Consider the following 23,735-nt stretch of genomic DNA (forward strand, 5'->3'; position numbering starts at 1 on the left):
ATTTATATATCTGACGAAATTTATGCCAACCTGTTTTGCTTGTTTTTAAGAACGGTGCCTTAATTGTTTTTCACAAGCGACAGTATTTGGTGTACCTGCTGGCTAATGGAGGATCTTTTCCTAGGTACTTTAAAGTAAGTTTGAAGTTTGAAGTTTTATTTTATTTATATGCCGCCCTATTCCCTAAAAGGGACTCAGGGCGGCGAACAACTCCAACGGGAAGGGGAACATGTAAATACAAAATAGACATTTAAAATAACCAACAACCACACCTGTCGAGAGGGGAAGGGAGCTCATCAACCCCAGGCCTGCCGGCATAGCCAGATCTTAACGGCTTTTCAGAAAGCCAGGAGAGAGGTGAGGGTCCGAATCTTTGTGAGGAGTTCGTTCCAAAGGGCCGGAGCTGCAATAGAGAAGGCCCTCCCCCGGGTCGTAGCCAGATGGCATTGGCTAGTAGATGGAACCCAGAGGAGGCCAACCCTGTGCGATCTAATGGGTCTTTGGGAGGTAATTGGCAGCAGGCGGTCTCTCAAGTACTCAGGTCCAATACCATGAAGGGCTTTATAAGTAATAACTAGCACCTTGAAGCGTATCCGGAGATCGATTGGAAGCCAGTGCAGCTCGCGGAGGATAGGTGTAACGTGGGTGTATCGAGGTACACCCACAATCGCTCGCGCGGCTGCGTTCTGGACAAGTTGAAGTCTCCGAATGCTCTTCAAGGGCTGCCCCATGTAGAGCGCATTGCAGTAGTAACACTCCACCCTGAAGAAACCTGAATTCTGTGCAGAAAGCTTTCGTCCCTGGCACTTCAGAGCTTAACCCAGGCTGCAACAGGTCTGAATCATTTATTGGGGGAGGTGGGGGGGGGGAGAGTTTTCAAGTATAAAACCATTTGCAAACCAATAGTCTACAAAAAGAGGAAATGTACAAAATGCATTATCTATTCCTCCAATGAGCGGAGATATTTGCAAGAACAGGATGGAGGTGGGTTCCCCCCCCCCGCTCCCCGCATCCCCTCCTCTTCCTGTTCTTGCACGACCAGCCGTTGTCCCAACACCTCTAGGTTCCAGCAAGAGCGAACTACATACAGTAGTCATTGCAAGTCCCTCCCTTCGGGTGGCAGACACCAAAGCCAGTACAGTCAGGAGAGCGTGAAGGTCGACAAAGGGTTATTGGAGCTTTCATCCAATCTTCTGCATGCAATGCCATTCCATCTGCAGCAGGGCGTGGATGGTAGGTGGAGAAAGGATAAAAATTTAACTTAAAAGTGACGGGTTAAAAGTAGTCTGTGCATAGACAGCATGTCTTGCCGTAGACTACGAGTGGATAGTCCATGCTTCGGTAACAGAGCTGCTGCTTGGTCTAGTCGACATTAGGCCTGTAGCTTGAAAGTCTGATGCAGCCTCTCGGCCTGATCCTTTAGAGTCTGGACCTCTTCCTGAACGAAATCAGTCAGGGCTTTTCGCATCTCCATCTACAGCCAGAAAGAGCCCAAATCAGCAAAGCAATGCAAGCATACTTATAATGATTGCGTCCACACACCATGTTAAGTTATAAACAAGACTTTGGCAGTGTACACACATTCTTAGGAGCCCAAAGTACATAAACTACATTATGGCTCTGTATAGGGTATGAATCAGGGGTGGGTTCCTGCCCGTTCTAGCCTCTTCTATAGAAGAGGTTCCACAAATCTACAGTGCCGTTTAGAACCGGTTCCAGCTCCCTCCCCCCTGCCCGTCCGCACATCATCAAGATGAAGAGCGAGAGGAGGAATTCTGGGAGTTGAAGTCCACAAGTCTTAAAGCTGTCAAGTTTGAACACCCCTGGGTTTTTTTTTCTCTAAAGGGTTAGGGGTGCAAGGGTCTTGTAACTTGACAGCTTTAAGACTTGCGTGCTTCAAATGCCAGGGTTTCTGAGCCAACATTTTGGTTGCTAAGCAAGAGCGTTGTTAAGTGAGTCTCACCACATTTTACAAGTTGGCCACGCCCACCCAGTCACATGGCTGGCAAGCCACTCCCACCCAGTCACGTGGCCAGCAACCCACTCCACAAAGCAGGCCACACCTACAGAAGAGGTTCTAAAAAATTTTGAAACCCACCACTGGTGTGAATCTAGCTAACACCTTGCCACATCAAGTCTGTTTTGCTAGGGCCACAGTGCACAACTTTTCCCGATCTGGTGCTTGCCAGATAAAGGGTACAAATCTAAACATTACTATCTAGCATGTTCACTGTATTGTCAAGAGTCCAATGTGAATCATACTATAAAGTCAGCTTTAGCAATCTCTTCAGCGACTGGCATTAAGATTTAAAGGTAAATTTCAGGGATTTTTTTAATGTAATGCCTTGAGCGTCCCTGGAAGCTTTTTGTTGCCCGTGGACACTCATGCTTTCAACCTCTGCCACGTAATGCTTATCCTATCACCACCCATGGAGGGAAGTTCTCCCAGTATTTTCCCTGGGCACTCACCGCCGACTTGTTTTCTGCCCGCAGCCGTTCTAGCAATGGACGGACGCTGAATGGCTTCCCAATTAACACGGTAATTTTCTGTATGGAAGAAAATGCCCTGTTATGACACTTCTCTAATGAGGGTTTCTAGATTTCAATGCTCTGTTGCTGCTCCGGCCCTGTGGAACGATCTACCTGTAGAGATCCGGACCCTTACCAGTCTCCCGGCCTTCCGTAAAGCCACTAAAACCTGGCTATTCCGGCAGGCCTGGGGCTGTTGACTTCATGAATGAGGTCCAGCCCCACCTAGACGGAATGTATGGTGTGTTGTTTTTAAAATTGTATCTTTTTTTTTATTTTTAACTTTTAACTTTTATCTTGTTTCTGTAAGCCGCCCAGAGTCCTACGGGGTTGGGTGGCATACAAATTTATTAAATTACTAAATTACTAATTTCCATTTTCATAATTTTCCAGGCCAATTGGAACCCCTTTTCCTTATATCCATCCTGCAACCCCAAAACCCTTACCTGTCCAACTCGGGGTACGTAAGGAGGTGTATTGGGAAGTACATCGTTCATTCCTAGGGAAATTGAAAGACTGAATATTTATTTTTGATCCAAGCCCTGATCCTTGCAGGGATGTCAAATGACAACATAAAACAGGATTCCTACACATACATATACGTACATACAGGGCGGGGCATAACCTTTTCCTAGGGGGTCACAGCAACACTTGTAATAACAACACAAATAATTCATACACCATTCGAAAGCCCATCAAAAACTGAGTTTATTGACACGATTTAATAGTCAGTATGACCACCATTAGCCCTTCGAACAGCATTCAAACGAGGTGCCTCTCGAAAGGCAATGCATTTTATTCTGTCAATGATCCTTTGTTCTTCCGAATCGAATTTTCCAGCCATTCTTAAAGCAAATTTAACATTTAATAGCTCATTCAATTCAGTTTTTTATGGGCTTTAAAATGAGGTGTCGCAGAAGTTGTAAACTGCTGTCGATCTTGCTGTGACCCCCTAGGAAAAGGTTATGCCCCGCCCTAGAATTGCAAAATAATGACTGTTTGAAGATTTGTTGTGTTCTTATCCACCTCGTTTGAATGCTGTTCGAAGGGCTAATGGTGGTCATACTGACTTAAATCGTGTCAATAAACTCAGTTTTTGATGGGCTTTCGAATGGTGTATGAATTATTTGTGTTGTTATTACAAGTGTTGCTGTGACCCCCTAGGAAAAGGTTATGCCCCGCCCTGTACATACATACATACATACATACATACATACAATCGCAAAAGAACCTACAATTCTAAACCAGTACGGGTAGTCCTTGACTTATGACCATAATTGAGCCCAAAATTTATGTTGCTAAGTGAGAAATTTGTTAAATGAGTTTTTGCCCCATTTTATGACCTCTCTTGTCATTAAGGGAATCACTGTAGTTGTTAAGATAATTAACAAGGTTGTTAAATGAATCCGGCTTCCCCGTAGCCTTTGCTTGTCAGAAGGTCACAAAAGGTGATCACATGACCTTGGGACACAGCAGCGGTCATAAATACGAATCAGTTGCCAAACATCTGAATTTTGATCGCCCGACTGTGGGGATGCTGCTATGGGGTAAAGTGTGAAAAACAGTCGTAAGTCACTTTTTTCAGTACTGTTGTAACTTTGAACAGTCACCAAATGAACTGTTGTAAGTTGAGGACTACTTGTATTCCATGTTCTTAGTTTACATATCCAGAGGTGGGATCCTGCCGGTTTAACAACCGATGCTGTGATCGCGTTTTGCTGCATGCGTCTGCGCAGTTTCACCAGAACTTCTCTCCCACGTTACTCCTTGGGGAGTAATGCAGCTAAGGTGTGGCAATCCACTCTGCCCCGCTAATCAGCTGAGAGGATATAGGTAAGTAAAGCGCGAGGGCCGGCGGGTGGGCCCACCTGATCATCGGGCTGAACCGCTCTCAGCTGATCGTTGGAGCTATTGGTTAGCCTGAACTGGTCCAAACCAGCTGAATCCCCCCATGTATGTATGTGTGTGCGTGTATGTATGTATGTCAGTGGTGGGTTGCAGGTGGTACGCCCCGGGACGGGCGTATCGGTGCCTGCCCGGAGCACCGGATACCGTTCCAGGCCCACCCGCCTGCCCGTCGTCCTTACCTGTCTTTAAACTCTTCGGCACTTACGCACACGCCACGTACAGCGCCTGCACGATGCTCCGCCGAGCAGCTGGAGCATCACAGAAGCTAGCGGAGGCGTTGCTGGACAGTAGAACGCATGCACGCACTATGCGCTGGAGGATGCCTGGTTGCAACAGGATCCGGAACCCACCACTGAGGTATGTATGTGTATGTATATGTATGTATGAATGTGTGTATATATATATATATATATATATATATATATATATGTATGTATGTATGTATGTATGTATGTATGTATGTATGTATGTATGTGTGTATATATATATATATGTATGTATGTATGTATGTGTGTGTTTGTGTATGTGTGTATATATATATATATTTGTGCTGATAAATAATTAAAGTGAGACTAGTATAGATCTATTTCAAGCTATTTAGCTCTCATCAGCTAGCCATACCCTTACTGGGAATCGAACCTGTGCTGTATCGCATCTTAGGCAGATGTGTTAACCACTGAGCCACAGAGCTCGACTCCTTATCAGCCAAGCCAGGGTGAAAGGTATCTATTTAGATTTTACAACCCCCGGTATGCCCAAATATGGGAGGAAGATCACTACTTCCATTCTCTGTCCTTCGGCTCGTCACGAGAGACCATCCAGACAGAAACCCAATATTTTTACTGTTGCACCATCCTCAAGCTGGTGTTTTCGTCTTTTTATATATATATATATTTATAAATATATATATATATATTTACTTTATATATTATATATTATATATAAGTTTTTCCTAATGTTATTCTATTTAAATAGGATCCCTGCAAACCAGTTTCCCTCCCCCTCAAACAGTTTGGCCCTTACTATGCAAATTCTAATCAGGAGGTGGGGGGATTGTGCAGTCTATTTGCATCAGCTTCCAGCATTTTTATCATGGCCTTTGATATCTGGGATCTTTCACAATGCTTCCTCCTATCCTATTCCCAGTCTAGAGGGTTGGGAAGGAGGAAATTGGCAAGAAGGAAAGATGGAAGCACTGCAACGCAAGCCCTGCCCTATTTGAACCTGCAGATTCAGAAAGTGTGAGGCCTCCATTTATGATGCTCCACCCTCCCTCCTGCTGATTTGGATATTCTTTCCATGGATGCTGCTGCCTATTCTACATGATAGAATAATGACGACATCAGCAGCAACATGAAACATATACAACTTTACTCTCCATACCGATTGTCTCTAAACCTAGTCAAAATAAAGTATAGAAAGGTAAAAACGTACTTCATTATCATGAAATTGGGACCCGAGGACACACCCATTTAGATGTTTTAATGTGCTTTCCTAATAGCATGTCTTGCTCTGTCCTGAAAGTAGATTTCCCTTCTGCTTGGGTAGTGAGGCCCGCGAGTGGCAGCGCCCTAAGAGTTTACCGTGGAACAAGTTTTAGATGCAACAATTTATGACTGCATTTTCCCTCCCACTATGATTCCCACTTCCATTTGGGTATGGAAAAAATAAGCACCAAGTACCTTCCTTTATGTAAGAGGGGCAGGATTCCACACTGACAATTTTTTACTGCTTCCTGTTCTCTTTTGCTCCTATCTACAACAAAAGTTATAGAGAAAGTACAGAGGAAGTAGATGAACTTTTTGCTAGTCAGCTAACTAAGGTATATAGGAAGCACACCACAATAGTAGTGGGGGATTTTAACTACCCTGACATCAACTGGGAAACAAACTCTGCATCAAGTGGAAGATCCAACATGTTTCTAACAAACCTAGCAGACAACTTTGTTTCCCAAAAAGTAGAGAAGGGAACAAGGGGATCAGCCATATTGGATTTAATTCTCACTAACAGAGAGGAAATGATAGAAGGTGTTGAAGCCACAAGAACCCTGGGGGCAAGGGACCATGAAATATTGGAATTCAACATTATGCAAACACAAGTAGTAGAACAAAGTGAAACTAGAGTCTTGGACTTTAAGAGAGCTAATTTCAATAAACTTAGAGAGAGCTTGGGAAAAATTCCATGGATGAGAATCCTCAAGGGGAAAACAACTCCAGAAGCTTGGGAAATTTTGAAAAATGAGATTACAAAAGCCCAGTCTAGCACAATACCAATGAAGAAGAAAAATAACAGCTCCCCAAAGAAACCAGCATGGCTGCATAAAGAACTCTCTGACAAATTGTAAGACAAAAAAGATAAGTATAAAAAGTGGAAAGCGGGGGGGGGGGGGGACGACATAACTAAGGCAGAATATCAGCAAATAGCCCGAGCATGTAAAGATGAAGTGAGGAAAGCTAAGGATCATAATAAAGAAAGGCTTGCCACAAAAGTAAAAAATAACCCAAAAAAGCTTCTTCCAACATGTTAAAAACAAGAAAAAAGTTAAGGAAACAATTGGTCCATTGCTGGGAAAAAGTGGCAAGAAGGTGACAAGCAACAGGGAGAAAGCAGAACTATTTAACTCATGTTTTGCATTTGTCTTTATACAAAGGGATAAAGCAGTCCAACCTATCAAAAACGGCACCACAAAAATCAGATTAGGAATACACATTGAAATAGGGAAGAAAATGGTAAGTGAGCACCTGTCTACCCTAGACAAGTTCAAATCACCAGGACCGGATGGATTACACCCCAGGATTCTGAAGGAACTGGCAGACGAGATCTCAGAACCACTGAACTATATCTTTCAGAGATCCTGGAGCACCGGGGAACTACCAGAGGACTGGAAAAGAGCTGATGTGGTCCCCATCTTTAAAAAAGGGAAAAAACCAGATCCAGGAAACTAGAGACCTATCAGCCTGACCTCAATACCAGGAAAGATTCTGGAAAAGATAATCAAGCAAACACCTAGAAGCAAACAAAGTAATAGCCAAAAGCCAACATGGGTTTGTCAAAAACAGATCATGACAGACTAATCTTATTGCATTCTTTGATAATGTGACAAAATTAGTGGACCAGAGGAATGCCGTTGATATAGTTTACTTGGACTTCAGTAAGGCATTTGATAAGGTAGACCATAACCTACTACTAGATAAAGTAGAAGAATGTGGGTTAGACAGCATCACCACCAGATGGATTTGTAACTGGCTGACCAACCACACTCAACGTGTAGTCCTCAATGGAACTGCATCTTCATGGAGGGAAGTATGCTGTGGTGTACCCAAAGGCTCTGTTTTGGGCCCAGTACTCTTCAACATCTTCATCAATGATTTGGATGAGGGAATAAATGGGGAACTCATCAAATTTGCAGATGACACCAACCTGGCAGGAATAGCCAACACTCCAGAAGACTTAAGGCTTAAGATACAGAAGGATCTTGACAAACTTGAACATTGGGCACTATTTAATAAAATAGCAATAGCAATAGCAATAGCAGTAGACTTATATACTGCTTCATAGGCCTTTCAGGCCTCTCTAAGCGGTTTACAGAGAGTCAGCATATTGCCCCCAACAATCTGGGTCCTCATTTTACCCACCTCGGAAGGATGGAAGGCTGAGTCAACCCTGAGCCGGTGAGATTTGAACCGCTGACCTGCTGATCTAGCAGTAGCCTGCAGTGCTGCATTTAACCACTGCGCCACCTTGGCTCTTGAATGAATGAAATTCAATGGTGAAAAGAGTAAGGTTCTACATTTAGGCGACAAAAACGAAATGCACAGGTACAGTATAGGTGGTACCTTGCTCAACAGTAGTAACTGTGAAAGGGATCTTGGAGTCCTAGTGGACAACCATTTAAATATGAGCCAGCCGTGTGCAGCAGCTGCCAAAAAAGCCAACACAGTTCTAGGCTGCATAAACAGAGGGATAAAATCAAGATCACGTGAAGTGTTAATACCACTTTATAATGCCTTGGTAAGGCCACACTTGGAATACTGCATTCAGTTTTGGTCGCCATGATGTAGAAAAGATGTGGAGACTCTAGAAAGAGTGCAGAGAAGAGCAACAAAGATGATTAGGGGACTGGAGACTAAAGCATATGAAGAACGGTTGCAGGAACTGGGTATGTCTAGTTTAATGAAAAGAAGGACTAGGGGAGACATGATAGCAGTCTTCCAATATCTCAGTGGTTGCCACAAAGAAGAAGGAGTCAAACTATTTTCCAAGGCACCCGAGGGTAATGGGTGGAAACTAATCAAGAAGAGAAGCAACTTAGAATTAAGGAGAAATTTCCTGACAGTTAGAACAATTAATCAGTGGAACAGCTTCCCTCCAGAAATTGTGAATGCCCCAACACTGGAAGTCTTTAAGAAGATGTTGGATAGCCATTTGTCTGAAACGGTCTAGGGTTCCCTGCCTAGGCAGGGGGTTGGACTAGAAGATCTCCAAGGTCCCTTCCAACTCTGCTATTGTATTGTATTGTAGCACCTAATTCACACTGGACAGAGTGTCTACGACATCATTCCATCCCATGAAACAGGTACCGCAGCTGATACGTGGAGTTGGCAGGATCATACCTGCAGTTGGAGCTGGAAGGGGCAGGCAGGTAGCACAGCGTGTTTGTGGCAGTAAAAGTATAGAAACTTGTTTACCTTCCCATCCGACATCTTCTCTGCAGTCTGCTGACAAGCAGGTTGGCAGATCCCATGAGGTGGGGAGGCCAGTATTGACCGAAGTGTAAGGGTTGTGGGCAGGTCACAGAGGAGATCTGGGAGGGGAAAGCTCCAAGAGCAAATTCTCTTGTTTCAGTGCATGATGCTATGCTGCTCAGGCTCCGGGAAGGGAGAGTGACTTTAGAAAGAATCTGACTGCTTCGGCCAGCACTAACTCTCTTGTGACTTGCAGGCAGCCCAGTAATGATGCTGTCAGCCTCTGCTTGCTGCTGCTTCGGCTGTCGTTGAAACGGGGAGGGAGGGAGCATGGTATTTGGGAGGGAAATCATTATGTGCTAGAGGAAGTTTCTAGTCGCTGATTTGACCACCTTACTGCGCATGTGGAAGAAGGGAGTTTCCCGCCAAGGCTAACTGTCCAGACTTCCATCCCGATGACACGTTTTGAAGTTATCTCCCACCTGACAGTTGGGTGCATTATAATTGGACTATGTACAGGGGTGCCAAGGGGAGGGGATTGAATTGTACTTGATATTATCCGCTTTCGCGCCTAATTAACCAGACTCAGCTTAGCTTTGCAACTGTTCATTTATAATTAGTAAAAGTACCCTTGATTTCAATTCAAATGGAGCCCGGTGGTTTTCTTTCCTGATTACTGAATGAAGTAATGCTGATAGAGGCTGACTTTGAGTCACCCTACCCTCCTGTGGCATCTTGGCAATTTGTATGAGGATGATGGTGGGCCCACTTCAATCAGTGTTATCCCCCGACACACACGTTCTGGGATTTTATCTGGCATGCAGCAGGACTAGTACCGGAGCCTTGCATGACCAGAAGGGAACCAGGAAAACAGGAGGAAGGGGAGGGGGAGAGGAGGGGAGATAACCAAAAGGGCTTACGGGAACTGAGGCCTTTTCTACATCACCAGCTCTATAGCCCCAGCAGCTTCAGGCATTGTGCAAATCTTAACACATCAGGGAGAGGTGGGAGAAAACAGAAAATGCGACTTTTACATCAGGTCAGATAGATACAAAATACAAAATAGACTGGGGGGGATTTGTCCTGAGGATGAGATAATGAGGCATCCTCAAACTGGAAATGGGAGTTGAATGGATGTGCTTTGAGGAAACAGATCTGTACTAGCAATAGCAATATAGCAATAGCAGTAGACTTATATACCGCTTCATAGGCCTTTCAGGCCTCTCTAAGCGGTTTACAGAGAGTCAGCATATTGCCCCCAACAATCTGGGTCCTCATTTTACCCACCTCGGAAGGATGGAAGGCTGAGTCAACCCTGAGCCGGTGAGATTTGAACCGCTGACCTGCTGATCTAGCAGTAGCCTGCAGTGCTGCATTTAACCACTGCGCCACCTTGGCTCTTGCATTCATCCAAGGCACTTGGACAAAGAACAAAATCCTCAAAGTTCAACTTATATGTGTAGATGGGGAAGAGTTTGTTCCAGTTGCAGTGCTTTTTTGCCTGCTCACGCAAGGAGTCGGCAGGTACAAGGAGGTCCTTCTACAGTGATTTGCCACTTTACCTTTTAAAACCATCCTTTTGGACTCATTGTCAGAAAACTATTTCCAAAAAGGAAAGTGTCAATCACTAAGGAAAAGGCGTGACCCGACAAATGCGTGCACGTCAAAACCGCGGCGAGAAAACCGCGATGTCGAAATTATGCCCACAACAGCGCGCCGACAAAACCGCGCCCACAAAAGCGTGATTAGTGTTAAGGTAAGGGTTAGGATTAGTGTTAAGGTAAGGGTTAGGGTTAGTGTTAAGGTAAGGGTTAGGGTTAGTGTTAAGGTAAGGGTTAGGGTTAGTGTTAAGGTAAGGGTTAGGGTTAGTGTTAAGGTAAGGGTTAGGATTAGTGTTAAGGTAAGGGTTAGGGTTAGTGTTAAGGTAAGGGTTAGGATTAGTGTTAAGGTAAGGGTTAGGGTTAGTGTTAAGGTAAGGGTTAGGGTTAGTGTTAAGGTAAGGGTTAGGATTAGTGTTAAGGTAAGGGTTAGGGTTAGTGTTAAGGTAAGGGTTAGGATTAGTGTTAAGGTAAGGGTTAGGGTTAGTGTTAAGGTAAGGGTTAGGGTTAGTGTTAAGGTAAGGGTTAGGGTTAGTGTTAAGGTAAGGGTTAGGGTTAGTGTTAAGGTAAGGGTTAGGATTAGTGTTAAGGTAAGGGTTAGGGTTAGTGTTAAGGTAAGGGTTAGGGTTAGTGTTAAGGTAAGGGTTAGGGTTAGTGTTAAGGTAAGGGTTAGGATTAGTGTTAAGGTAAGGGTTAGGGTTAGTGTTAAGGTAAGGGTTAGGGTTAGGTTCAGGGTTAGGGTTATTATGTTGTTTTCGCATTTTTTGTTGAAGGTGCGCTTTTGTCGGCGCGCTGTTGTCGGCGCGCGGTTGTGGGCGCGCTTTCGACGTCACGCTTTTCTCGGCGCGCTTTTCTCGGTGTGCTTTTGTTGTGCGCGCATTTGTCAGTGAACCAGGAAAAGGTCCTTGTGGCCATGTTACTCTATTGCAGAAAAGATCTTGTGGCACCTTCAAACCATTTATTATCCTCTAAGCTATCACAAATTACTTCATTGGATGGTTAACTGATGTGTGAGTTCCTGCCAGCTTCCTTGAGCACATCTGCTTCGCTTTCAAGATTATTATGGCCCGGAATGAGAAAAGCCACCTCTTCTCATATTATTCTTCCTATATAGGTGTTAGAGGATTAATTAGGCTGGGGACACCTATCTCACATTTATTCCGGCAACTGCAATTTGTAGCCACCGTGCAAATTTTACTTCCCCTTCTCTCCAACCTCACCCTACACTTTTGATTGAAGCCTCACCTACATGCCAGAGTGGCAGTATAATGGGGTGCAGACGGCATTCAGCCAGAAGACGGCCAATACCTGGAAGACAGAAAAAGAAGCAGAATTAAAGGCGACCGAGTTACCCCAGAATGCACTTCACTTCTTAGGGAAAATACCTACCCCATTTGAAGCGCATGAACTCCTGGGTCATGTTTACTTTACCTGCAAAAGAAAGTTGGGAGGAAATGTGGAGCAATTGGGTGCACTGCAAGTCCCCTAGGGCAGTGGTCTCCAACCTTGGCTACTTTAAGACTTGTGGACTTCAACTCCCAAGAGTTCCTCAGCCAGCTTTGCTGGCTGAGGAACTCTTGGGAGTTGAAGTCCACAGGTCTTAAAGTGGCCAAGGTTGGAGACCACTGCCCTAGGGAATCTGGCAGTTCAGGTATGATAGCAAGGTGCTATGAAATGCATCCGTGCCTTCTAACCCCCAGCAACCTCCCAGAACAGTTTTCAGCTACTGCTACCTTCTGGAAACATGTGCACCCAGTCACCACAGTTGAGCTTCTCTAGTATATAGTCCATGCCTTTTTGGTAGACTCCGTCTCCTGTGAAAAGAAGGAACACTGTCAAGGTCTTCCATCTAACATGGAAACTCCTTACCTACACTCTTAGAGAGGGTTCCTAAAGCATGCATCCCAGCCATACTACTTGTCATCCCTCCCTACGAAAAAAAGACATAGGTATCTGCAAGATTTTTTATTTAGAGACCCTTTTTCCATGTGTAAAGCAACTGGCTTTTTTTTTTATTGAAAATTTTTGAATTTTTTTTTTTTACAAATGTTTACCTCCCTCCCCCTCCCCTCCCCCCCAACCCCCCCCCACCTTCCCCCCCCCCCCCACGACTTCCCAGAACCAATACAGGGTATAAATCTTTAACAAAGATGTTCTAAAATAAACTTAAAAGATAGTTAGTATCATCTTTCATTTGAGCTTTAACTCCTCTTTGCTAGGCTAGCTCTAAACAGATTATATCATTCCTTGTTTCTTCAGTCATAAACTATCTGGAATTTGTTAGTCCCATATTTATTCTGAGTATAGTCAATCCATCTTCTCCACTCCAGTTTGTATCTCTCATTTGAGTGGTCCTTGAGATATGCTGATATTTTAGCCATCTCTGTTAGGTTTGTTACTTAAAAATATGGAACGCTTCACGAATTTGCGTGTCATCACTGCCCAGGGGCCATGCTAATCTTCTCTGTATCGTTCCAATTTTAGTATATGTGCTATGTAAAGAGCCGAGGTGGCGCAGTAGTTAAATGCAGCTCTGCAGGCTACTTCAGCTGACTGCAGTTCTGCAGTTCGGCTGTTCAAATCTCACCGGCTCAGGGTTGACTCAGCCTTCCATCCTTCCGAGGTGGGTAAAATGAGGACCCGGATTGTTGTTGGGGGCAATATGCTGACTCTGTAAACCGCTTAGAGAGGGCTGAAAGCCCTATGAAGCGGTATATAAGTCTAACTGCTATTTCTGCCGAAGCAAGCACAAGCAACTGGCAATTTTTAATGGATCTACTCAGCAACAGTAAGACATGTAGGCTTCCGGGGGGGGGGGGGGATGATAAATTACTCTGCAGAAGTATATTTATAAAAGAAAGACAAGTTACTAAAATGGGTTATATTTGCTATGAAGTTAGGAAGTCATTTCTTCATATATGTCTCTTTCGTTACTGCAGTATATATATTTTCTTTTCCCCCCTGCACCTTCTATTTTTTAATTGGTATTTCTATTGTAGTAATTTTAATGAAGATACTATTAAAAACATTATAGATCACTCATATTTTTATGGAGATATAACACTGGGGAATAAAGGTCCGAAGACCTCTTGCTGTCTCAGTATTTAGTGGGGATCTTAAGATGGAAAATTACTTTTCATTTTGTTTCAGGCACTTCTGTCCTTGGTCCTGATATCATCTCTCTAGTTGTATCCCAAGAGCTGCATGCCTTGATTAATGAATCCCACAGAAGAATCCCATAATTCTAGTTCACATTAATTGAAGTGATATTTCTATGGAAAATGGGGCAATTGGTTCCAGCTTGATAGAAAAGAGGCAATGGAATATTTTAAACATAAATACATGTTTATATGCAGAAAGGTTCATATGTATATGTGAATATTACAGCAATTTTAGCTTGCATCAAATTCGATTTTTAAGTCAACCAAATCAAGCAACACCTTTGTTCTGTTTCTTTTCTTTTTCTTTTACTCTCTTAAACAAACTTTAAGTTTTGTTCTGAATGGCCACCCTCCCAAGAGGAGTGCATTTTTACTGCAATCCTTAATCCATGCATCCATATTTTGTTTCTGTGGTTGTAACACAGAGGATGTTATAGATGTTTGCAAACCATAAAAAGCTGGTACAATTTTATTTTTTTTCTTTTATTTCCCCTCTGTTTTTTATAATAATCCATACTGTAAATTCAGCCATAGCAATAGCAATACCAGTTAGACTTATATACCGCTTCATAGGGCTTTCAGCCCTCTCTAAGCGGTTTACAGAGTCAGCATATTGCCCCCAACAACAATCCGGGTCCTCATTTTACCCACCTCAGAAGGATGGAAGGCTGAGTCAACCTTGAGCCGGTGAGATTTGAACCGCCGAACTGCAGATAGCAGTCAGCTGAAGTAGCCTGCAGTACTGCACTCTACCCACTGCGCCACTTCCTCGCCATTCCAACATCTCGTCCTATTTTTAGCATTGCTGTAGCCATGTTTGTGCCATTCAGTTATATGAATTTTTTGCTCCAATGCAATAGTGAGCAGTCTTTTTTGAACTTGTACAGTTTTCTTCTGATGGAAAATTCCTTTTCTCGTTTTGAACACATGAAGAGTAGCTGTGACTAAAATCCCAAACTGCAACTGTGCGTGCACTGCCTTCAATATCAGAACCCCGAGTCTCCCATTAACTGAATTTTGGGTGGTATTAAACATGATCTGCATTCAATTTTACAATTAGCGCTTAAGTGAATATTGCATTTTTTTGAACATGCACTAATCGTGATCTGTCTGTATTCCTCTATCAAGTAAATCAGCTACATACCCCGACAGACAGGAACACATCGCCCAAGGCTAAAGAAATGGGAATGCAGCTCCTTGGTGAAGCAGATATCTGCAGCTGTTGGAGTCCTAAGAGAGCCATAAAAAATATGTCACAGTACTTAAAGATGTTCACCAAACCCACACAACAGGGACTGAATGGGGCCCCTTCTTTTTCCAGAGAAAACCACTCTTCCTCATGATTTACCACCGCATCTTCTGTAAGTTCCAGACATGTCGCAATCTCAGGATACCTGTAGGAAACACAACATTAATGGGACCCATCCAAACCTATTTCTACCAAACAGAAAAATAAATGCATTAAAAAACAGGTGATGTTAGAAAGCTGTTGAAGTAGCTTTGCAGTTAAGAATGGAATTTTTAAAATACGTATCACTATTTGGAATGTGATTCAGGGAAGAGCCAGGGTTTGATGCCACTGGTTTGATTTAACATGGAAAGGTGGGTAAATTCCTGAGTGCAGTGTTATGCAATGTATTGTAGTCTGTTCCACCTTTCTATGTGCAAGTCAAGAAAGTATGCACACCCTAATACTTTGGCCTTGTATTTTTTTCTACAGCAACAATCCTGTGACTGGCCTGAAGCTTATGCAACCAACTTTCATATATAAGGGAAAACTAGAACTCACAATTTCCTGGTTTCTAGGCTAGCACGCTACCCACTACCCCCAAACTAGCTCTCTTATGTCTCACATTTGGTGGTATTGCGGCACTGTTAGTATTTAATTTTTAAAAGTGAACTTGTAATAAAAAAAATACCCTCACTGAGATTCCAGTTTTAGCTGGAGCCGAGGTGGCGCAGTGGTTAGGGTGCAGTACTGCAGGCCACTTCAGCTGACTGTGATCTGCAGTTCAGCGGTTCAAATCTCACCGGCTCAAGGTCGACTCAGCCTTCCATCCTTCCGAGGTGGGTGAAATGAGGACCCAGATTGTGGGGGCAAGTTGCTGACTCAATTTGCTAAAAAATTTGTAAACCGCTAAGAGAGGGCCGAAAGCCCTATGAAGCGGTATATAAATCTAATAAATAAATAAATAAATAAATAAATAAATAAATAAATAAATAAACAAACAAACAAACAAACTCCTAGGTGATTGTCCACCTTAAAGATGTACCAGTTGTATCATTCAAACAGGTGGAATGTTGAAAGCAGAGAAGTTTGACCACACTGAACTTTCTTGAAAGAAAGATGCTTCTATGAATAAGCTATGAAGGAAATTCTTGTTCAAGATGGGTCTGCACTTATTACAAGCAGTAACAAATTAAACAAGTACCATGGACTCATCAATTTGATCATGATTTGTTAAAAGCATAGTAGTAGATAGCTAAAGTTCAATACAGATATATCTGAATATTGCTAGATATTGTTTGAGGCAATGAACAGGAATGTGAAGATATTCTTAAGAAAGGAAGGCAAGAGCCATGTCAACTTTCCTGGGAAAGTTAAAAAAATAATCTTAAGAAAGAAATTTAAGGTAAATCTGCCTTGATTCGGGGGAAGAAGGATATTGTGGCAAGCTTTCAAGATACCCTAGAGCAGTGATGGTGAACCTTTTCGGCACCAAGCGCCAAAACAAGCACCGAGCGCTGGAGCCCTGAAAACTCAAAGATCAGCTGGCCAGTGCGCATGCCAGGGATGGGATTCAGCCAGTTCGCACCTATTTGGGAGAACCGGTTGGTAACTTTCTAAGCAGTTCGGAGAACCGGTTGTTGTTTTTTTCCCACTTTGCAGGGCTAATCCTGTAAGGAAGGCAGGAAGGAAACATTCTGGTGTTGTTTCTAGCCTAATCTTTATTGCCCTGCTTACAGAAACTGCCTCTCTGGTTAACCCTTATTACATTATAACAGCTAAGGCGAAGCGCCCATCAACGTGAGTGATGTTGAGTTGGCCATGCCCAACCAGTAACATGACAACTAAGCCACACATATCTTGCTGGTCATTATGGCAGAGAACCGGTTGTTAAATTATTTGAATGCCACCACTGGTGCATGCACATGCTGGCCACCTGGTCTTCTGGTTTCCAGCGCACACATGCACTCTGCTCAGCTGGTCTTCGGGTTTCTGGGGCTCTAGCACATACAAAGATTGCCTAGTTGGTGTGCATGCGCACACTGGAGACCCGAAGAGCAGCTGCTGAGGGCGTGCGTGCCCAAAGAGGGCTCTGCGTGCCACCTCTGGCACACGTGCCATAGATTCACCGTCACGGCTCTAGCGTTTCAGTAGTCCACGTTTCCTGACCTGGCTCAGGTTGAAGGGCTGACAGACAATAACAATTGATTCAGGGACTTAAATATGAGATCTGTTATGATGTTTTAACCAAATGAGTCTTTGATGTGTTAGGAAATGTATCAGAGAAAAATTTGATAGGCAGAAATAACTAAAATCTGCCCTGAGTCTTCCGAGAGTGGGCGGCATACAAGTTTTAATAATAAATAAATAATAAATAAATAAAATCAAATAAATTCTTTAGATGTGCTTTTGTTTCACAGCCCTTGCTAGCACTGCTTGATTCAAGATCACATGGACTGGAAATCCTCACTTACCTTCTTGCTGCAAAAATAGCCAGAGTAATAAACTTACTCAGAATTTGAAAATGATTGAAATATTTGACCAAGCAAGATTGATTAATGACCATACGACTTCCTTTCTCATTTACTTTTGGGCAAACCCTGAACCACCTGTTTCTAAAAAATTAACAATGTAAGCTCCAGATCTCTGCAATTCCCTCATTTCCTTTCTCCTCTTTCCTTTTTTTTTAATGTAAAACAATGTGTGCTTCACCCCATCTATTTCAGTGCATTCATAAATCATCCTTGCCTGTATTAATTATGTCACAATTGTTGTTGTTATTGCTAGATGAATTATAACCATCTATATATAACCATCGGTTCCACCACAAAACCGCGGTCGACTAAAGCGCGCTCGACGAAACCGCATACCTGACGTCATCACAGCGTGACGAAAAAAGCACGCTGTGAGCGCTAAAGCTAAAATTAACCCCTAAACCTAAACCTAACCCCCTGAAACCTAACCCTAAACCTAACCCTAAACCTAACCCTTAACCTAACGCTAAACCTAACGCTAACCCTTAACCTAACCCTAACCCTAACCCTAACGCTTAACCTAACCCTAACCCTAAACCTTACCTTAACGTGAATCGGCTTGCTTTCAAAGCGCTTTTTAAAGCGCCCTTTTTTCTCCGCGGTTGCTGTTGTCGCGCTGCTGATGACGTCAGCGACGCGCTTTAATCGGGCGCGCTTTAGTGGTCCGCGGTTTTGTCGTGCCACGATAACCATCTATATATGATTTATAATCATAGCAATATTATTTGCATTATAATTGTAGTACTACAGTTTATATGTTTAGCATTTAATAACAGCAAATTAAAAGACCTTAATGGAAGATCTGTGAAATGGGAGAAGCCCTCTCTTTCTCTTGTTTGACTCTAAATCCTAAAAGAATAATGATCCAATGTCTCAAAGGGGGTGGGGGAGAATATTTTTCTCAAACTGGCAGCCCTTCCCTTCTCATAGCGTACCCCAAAGATGTGGGTCATCCATGCAGGACTGATGGTTGCAGATAGTCAAGAGGGGGGTTCCTGGTTGGCGCTTCTCAATTAGCTCGTAAAGAACTTCTTCATTATGGATATTCAGCTTGTTTATATATCCTGAACAAAGGACAACAAGGCAGCAGAGTGAAAAGCAGCAACTGCAACACTTTAGGTAAAACACTCAAGTGGATTTCATTTAACAATCCCACTTATAGAGTTCCCAGGATCTAATTCAGATTGAAGCAGAGCAGAATCAGGAATTTAAACTTCTGAATGATTTGGGTGTTCAGAGAATTTATACAGGTCTATCAAAGAGACCCAAGGTCATAAGCGAAAAATTATAAAAACAGTCCAAAAGAAAGGAATAGAAATGATCTCTTCACCGTTGCCTCCAAAAAAACCTGAAAACAAATGTCCTGGAGTTGAACTTGATCTGAGGAGACGCAAGTCGAGAATTTTGGTGGATCTTGTCCTCAGACAAAACTGGCCATTGGAAAAGGCAAGGTACATAAACTTATTGAATATGTTGATCCATATTCATCCATCCATGAGCTAGTATCCACCCTCTTGTTTCCCCCCCTGATCTACTAATCCAGGTATTGGGCGTCTTGCTAATCAATTAAGGAGCCGAGGTGGCACAGTGGTTAAATGCAGCACTACAGGCTACTTCAGCTGTCTGCAGTTCTGCAGTTCGGCTGTTCAAATCTCACCAGTTCAGGGTTGACTCAGCCTTCCATCCTTCCGAGGTGGGTAAAATGAGGACCCGGATTGTTGTTGGGGGCAATATGCTGACTCTGTAAACCGCTTAGAGAGGGCTGAAAGCTCGATGAAGCGGTATATAAGTCTAACTGCTATTGCTAATTAGCAAGAGGCCGAGGTGGCGCAGTGGTTAGGGTGCAGTACTGCAGGCCACTTCAACTGACTGTTATCTGCAGTTCAGCGGTTCAAATCTCACCGGCTCAAGGTTGACTCAGCCTTCCATCCTTCCGAGGTGGGTGAAATGAGGACCCAGATTGTGGGGGCGATATGCTGACTCTGTAAACCGCTTAGAGAGGGCTGAAAGCCCTATGAAGCGGTATATAAGTCTAACTGCTAATTTCCAGAGCTCAGAAAAATGGGACCTCTTCTCCAAAATTTGCATTATGCCCGGAAGAACCAAGACATGTGATAGCATGAGCTTTTTGGCTGTTCCTAACATTCCAAGTACCTTCCCTGATAATATGGCCAAGGAAGCCCCAAGCGACAAATTTGCTTCATCAGTCAAGCATCTTTCAATCAGCCATTGATCAAAACAGAGAAGAGGTAATAAATACTCACTGGTCCAGAAGCAGCTATAGGTACCCACCAATCCCATGATCACCCTGCTGGCCAAATTCCATGGCAGATTTGGGACCTGAGGAAACGGCCATTTCACCTCCAGGGGCATCTTCCCATCCCTGGTGATCCTCTAAAGGCAATGCTGTCAGCTGTCCCTGTGAATGGAGAGACAGCAGACTGTTTTTCAGCCAATGATTTCCATTATATTTCTCAGCTGACAGATTCTTGTGCTGAATCCTTGCTCTACTCATGAGGCCACAGTCTGAACTTGCTATTGGCACCACACCCTTACAGGATCATCTTGCCCATGGATTGCCACACAACATTAAAAAAAATGTCCTATATTTTGAAAGAGGTGCCACAGCCACAAAACAAAAAAAAAAACAACCAACAACATCAAAGCCATTTCTCCAGAACCCTGTTCTCCAATTATAACACCTCAGATTATTATTTTTTCTATTTAAAATTAGTCATCAGAATTAAGCCGAATCACATAATTGAAAGATGCAACTGAAATATAATGGCCTGCTTTTTAGTAATACTATATGACATATGGCCACATAGATATATGGCTTTTAGAAGCTGATATTAATTATAATTACACCTCCAAGCAAACTATTAACCAATCATGTCACTGTCATAGATCCACCCCAAATCCAGAAAAACCAGTTTGAGGGATGAAATGCGGGACATATACTATTCTTAGGGAAATAAAGATTTTGAGATGCACATCACATGAAACTATATCATCTGGGAGAAATAGGAAATAGTTAGAGAGTGAATACACTCTGGAGTGTATTCATGTATTCATTCATCTTTAGATTGGCTCTCCACAGCTTTAAAGATCTGGTTCTCAATAATTTCAGGAGCAAGAAGAAAACTCCCAATCTCATTTTCTTTCTACATTATCATAGCTCTCTCCTCAGTGTACCAAATATGGGCCTCAGTCCCAGTTACCCTTCAGAGATGTTGCTAGATACATAGGCTGCCAGTAGATATTTTTTAACTTTATACTTTTAGCATCATTATTTAGTCTTTCCTTTTTTCCGGAACTGAGTTAATAAGCATGTTTTCAAGATAGCAGAGAAATCAGGCAACTTCTTCAGTACTTGGCTGGAGCAGCCAGCCAAGCGAAAAGACATCATTGCAATTTTTATTTTGGCTGCGTGCATACAATTCATTCCATAGGAAAACATCCACAGCCAAAAATGTTGTTGAGATGCAGGACAGGAAAAATGAAGAGATGCATCATTCTAAATAGAAGCTGATGGTGGGGTTTTTGCAGAAGAGAACCAGTTTATCTGAGCATCAGTTTGGAATTTTGACAGCAGCAATCTTTAAAGGTTGTAAATTCCGTGTAAAAGTAAATACTGTATATGACAGGGGAAAGAGAATGTTGCAATCAAATGCTTTGTCCCACACACACCCAGAGTCGATCCTGATTTTTTTTCCCCAGTAAACCTGTCACTTCCTGTCCTTCTGAATTAACCAGCTGAAGCCGCAATAAAATGCCATTCAAATCATCAGCATCTTCGCCTACTGAAATATAAATCTTTTGGTCACCCTTCTTTCCCACATTTCATAACAGGGATACAGTAAAGTACTGCAGATAACAGATATACTGGTAGTCATTTAATCCAACTCCCCCTCCCCAGACTCAAGCAGGAGACCCAGCACCATTTCTGACAAATGGCAATCTAATCTCTTGCAGCAGAGAGCAACTCCATTTTCTTCTGCAATGGTTTTTTTTTTAAAGCTTGCATCTCCAGGTTGCCAGGCAGCCACCCACCCCTAACCAAATTCCATTTGCTTTTTTTATTCCCCCCCCTCCAAAGCAACCCGACTCAGCCACCTGTTTCTTGAGCCTATTCTTCCCTTTCCATCACTTTGCAAAGTCTGAACCACACTGAATCAGAGCATCCGATTTCTTCATTCGTATGTATGTATGTATGTATGTATGTATGTATGTATGTATGTATGTATGTATGTATTTATTTAGTGTCACAACCCCTGGTATGCCCAGATATGGGAGGAAGTCTACTGCTTCCATTCTCTGTCTATCAGCTCGTCACAAGAGACCATCCAGACAGAAACCCAATATTTTTACTGTTGCCTTTGTTACATTTGTGTTGTATTTGTGCTGATAAATAAATAAATAAAGGGAGACTAGTATAGATCACTAAATACATACCTATTTCCCTGGCTCAGCTGATAAGGAGGAGAACCTTGTGGCTTAATGGTTAATACATCTGCCTAAAATGTAATAAGGCACAGGTTCTAATCCCAGTAAGGGTATGGCTAGCTGATGAGAGCTAAATAGCTTGAAATAGATCTATACTAGTCTCCCTTTATTTATTTAACAGCACAAATACAATATATATATATATGGAATGGAAGTGTGACCTTCCTCCCATATTTGGGCATACCAGGGGTTGTGACTTTAAATATATACCTTTCACCCTGGCCTGGCTGATAAGGAGTCGAGCCCTGTAACTCAATGGTTAACACATCTGCCTAAGAGGCAATAGAGCACAGGTTCGATTCCCAGCAAGGGTATGGCTAGCTGATGAGAGCTAAATAGTTTGAAATAGATCTATACTAGTCTCCCTTTATTTATTTATCAGCATAAATATAACAAATGTAACAAAAAGGCAACAGTAAAAATAATATTGGGTTTCTGTCTGGATGGTCTCTTGTGACGAGCCGAAGGACAGAGAATGGAAGTGTGACCTTCCTCCCATATTTGGGCATACCAGGGGTTGTGAATTTAAATATAAATATATAAATATAAATATAAATATAAATACACACACACACACACACACACACACACACACACACACACACACACACATACACATACAAACTCCACCTGTTTCTCCCACTCTAAAACCCTCCTCTGGGGGGGTGGATAGCCCCCTTCTATCTGCGGGTCGATGCATTTATCTTGCCCATCCCAAATTCAAGAGTCCATCTCTCCCATTGAACCTCTCCCATCTGCTAGGCAAGGCTTACAACCACCGGAATACAATACAAGCCGCCGCACCACCCCCACCACCCCCACCTCCCATAGACGACACCTCTGTGCAAAAGGGTCGTTCCCACGTTACTGCACGCGCCTCCTAATCGGATCGTCTGTTCTTTCCATCCCCCCAGAACCCCGCCTGGATTCCCCCTGTCAAATCCCATTCATTTACCTGCACTTACTTCCCCGAGACTGACCCGTCAAGCCTCTCCTCTTTGTTCCCCCCCACGGCGGTGGAGACACGTGCAGCCTCAGCGCGCCCCAAGTTTTGCAGCCTCTCTTCACGCGCCGCTACCTTCCCACTAGGACTTCGAAGGAGGGAAGCCCGTCAAGTATCCATTCCCGCAAGACCCCGCCCCCTTCGGGCTGCTGGAAAAGGCTTTCCCAAGTGACGCACTTTCGGAGGAGCCCACGGAGATAGAGAAAAAAAGGATAGAGGGGTAGAAAGTCTGAGTTTCCGGTCCAACATGTCGCGGTTTAAAAAAAAAAAAAGAGGTCCCCGCTTCTTGGTTCTCTCCAAGGCGAGCAAGAAAGGGTTTCGCTCTAGATTTCCCCGTCTCTATGGTAAGAGCCCCAAGGACTGTCCTTTGGGACTTGGAAAAGTCACAGATCAATTTTTAGAGGTTTAGCTTTATGACTGAAGAGCCGCGGAGTCGAACATTTTGAATAAATGCGTGAAGAACTTGAGTTATTTGTAAAATAATAATAATAATAAAGGCGGGATACAAATAAATAAATTTAATACATAAAAAGATCTCTGAATAATTCTGAGCCAGCTTTTTAATTCCCCCACCCCGCTTTTT

The 23,735-nt window shown here is 43.1% G+C and overlaps 1 protein-coding gene and 1 non-coding gene across 4 annotated transcripts; both read right to left on the bottom strand.

The window, feature by feature from the left end:
• Positions 1–829: 829 nt before the first annotated feature.
• Positions 830–23,368, bottom strand: TAFAZZIN (tafazzin, phospholipid-lysophospholipid transacylase). Of its 3 annotated transcripts, none has more exons than XM_087710854.1 (11): positions 23,115–23,368; positions 19,908–20,062; positions 18,579–18,707; positions 15,230–15,275; positions 15,026–15,111; positions 12,454–12,534; positions 12,110–12,151; positions 11,941–12,028; positions 2,976–3,028; positions 2,470–2,547; positions 830–1,474 (listed from the first exon to the last, which is right to left on the bottom strand). In XM_087710854.1, exons 2-11 carry the CDS (start codon positions 20,014–20,016, stop codon positions 1,449–1,451), a joined length of 738 nt encoding a protein of 245 aa, XP_087566980.1. In that variant the 5' UTR covers positions 20,017–20,062; positions 23,115–23,368; the 3' UTR covers positions 830–1,448. The 3 variants fall into 3 exon arrangements, with proteins under 3 accessions (XP_087566980.1, XP_087566978.1, XP_087566977.1); XM_087710852.1 differs by having other exon boundaries at positions 11,966–12,028; positions 23,105–23,366; XM_087710851.1 differs by having other exon boundaries at positions 11,966–12,028; positions 23,115–23,365.
• LOC148048356 (U6 spliceosomal RNA) lies at positions 13,122–13,225 on the bottom strand. The gene has a single exon (XR_015696204.1). It is a non-coding gene; the product is annotated as a U6 spliceosomal RNA (small nuclear RNA).
• Positions 23,369–23,735: the final 367 nt, after the last annotated feature.

Source organism: Thamnophis sirtalis, unplaced genomic scaffold (genome assembly GCF_051295495.1).
Source record: "Thamnophis sirtalis isolate CommonGarterSnake01/CBP01778 unplaced genomic scaffold, rThaSir2_p1.2 scaffold_3, whole genome shotgun sequence".
NCBI classification, from domain to species: Eukaryota; Metazoa; Chordata; class Lepidosauria; order Squamata; family Natricidae; genus Thamnophis; species Thamnophis sirtalis.

What these genes read in the sequence shown, in the direction of transcription:
- TAFAZZIN (XM_087710852.1), bottom strand. Translation starts at nt 20,016, where the DNA reads ATGCCCCTGGAGGTGAAATGGCCGTTTCCTCAGGTCCCAAATCTGCCA. An exon ending in CTATAGCTGCTTCTGGACCA is followed by an intron (nt 18,708 to 19,907) that starts GTGAGTATTTAT and finishes TCCTTTGTTCAG; the next exon opens with GATATATAAACAAGCTGAAT. An exon ending in AACTTACAGAAGATGCGGTG is followed by an intron (nt 15,112 to 15,229) that starts GTAAATCATGAG and finishes TGGCTCTCTTAG; the next exon opens with GACTCCAACAGCTGCAGATA.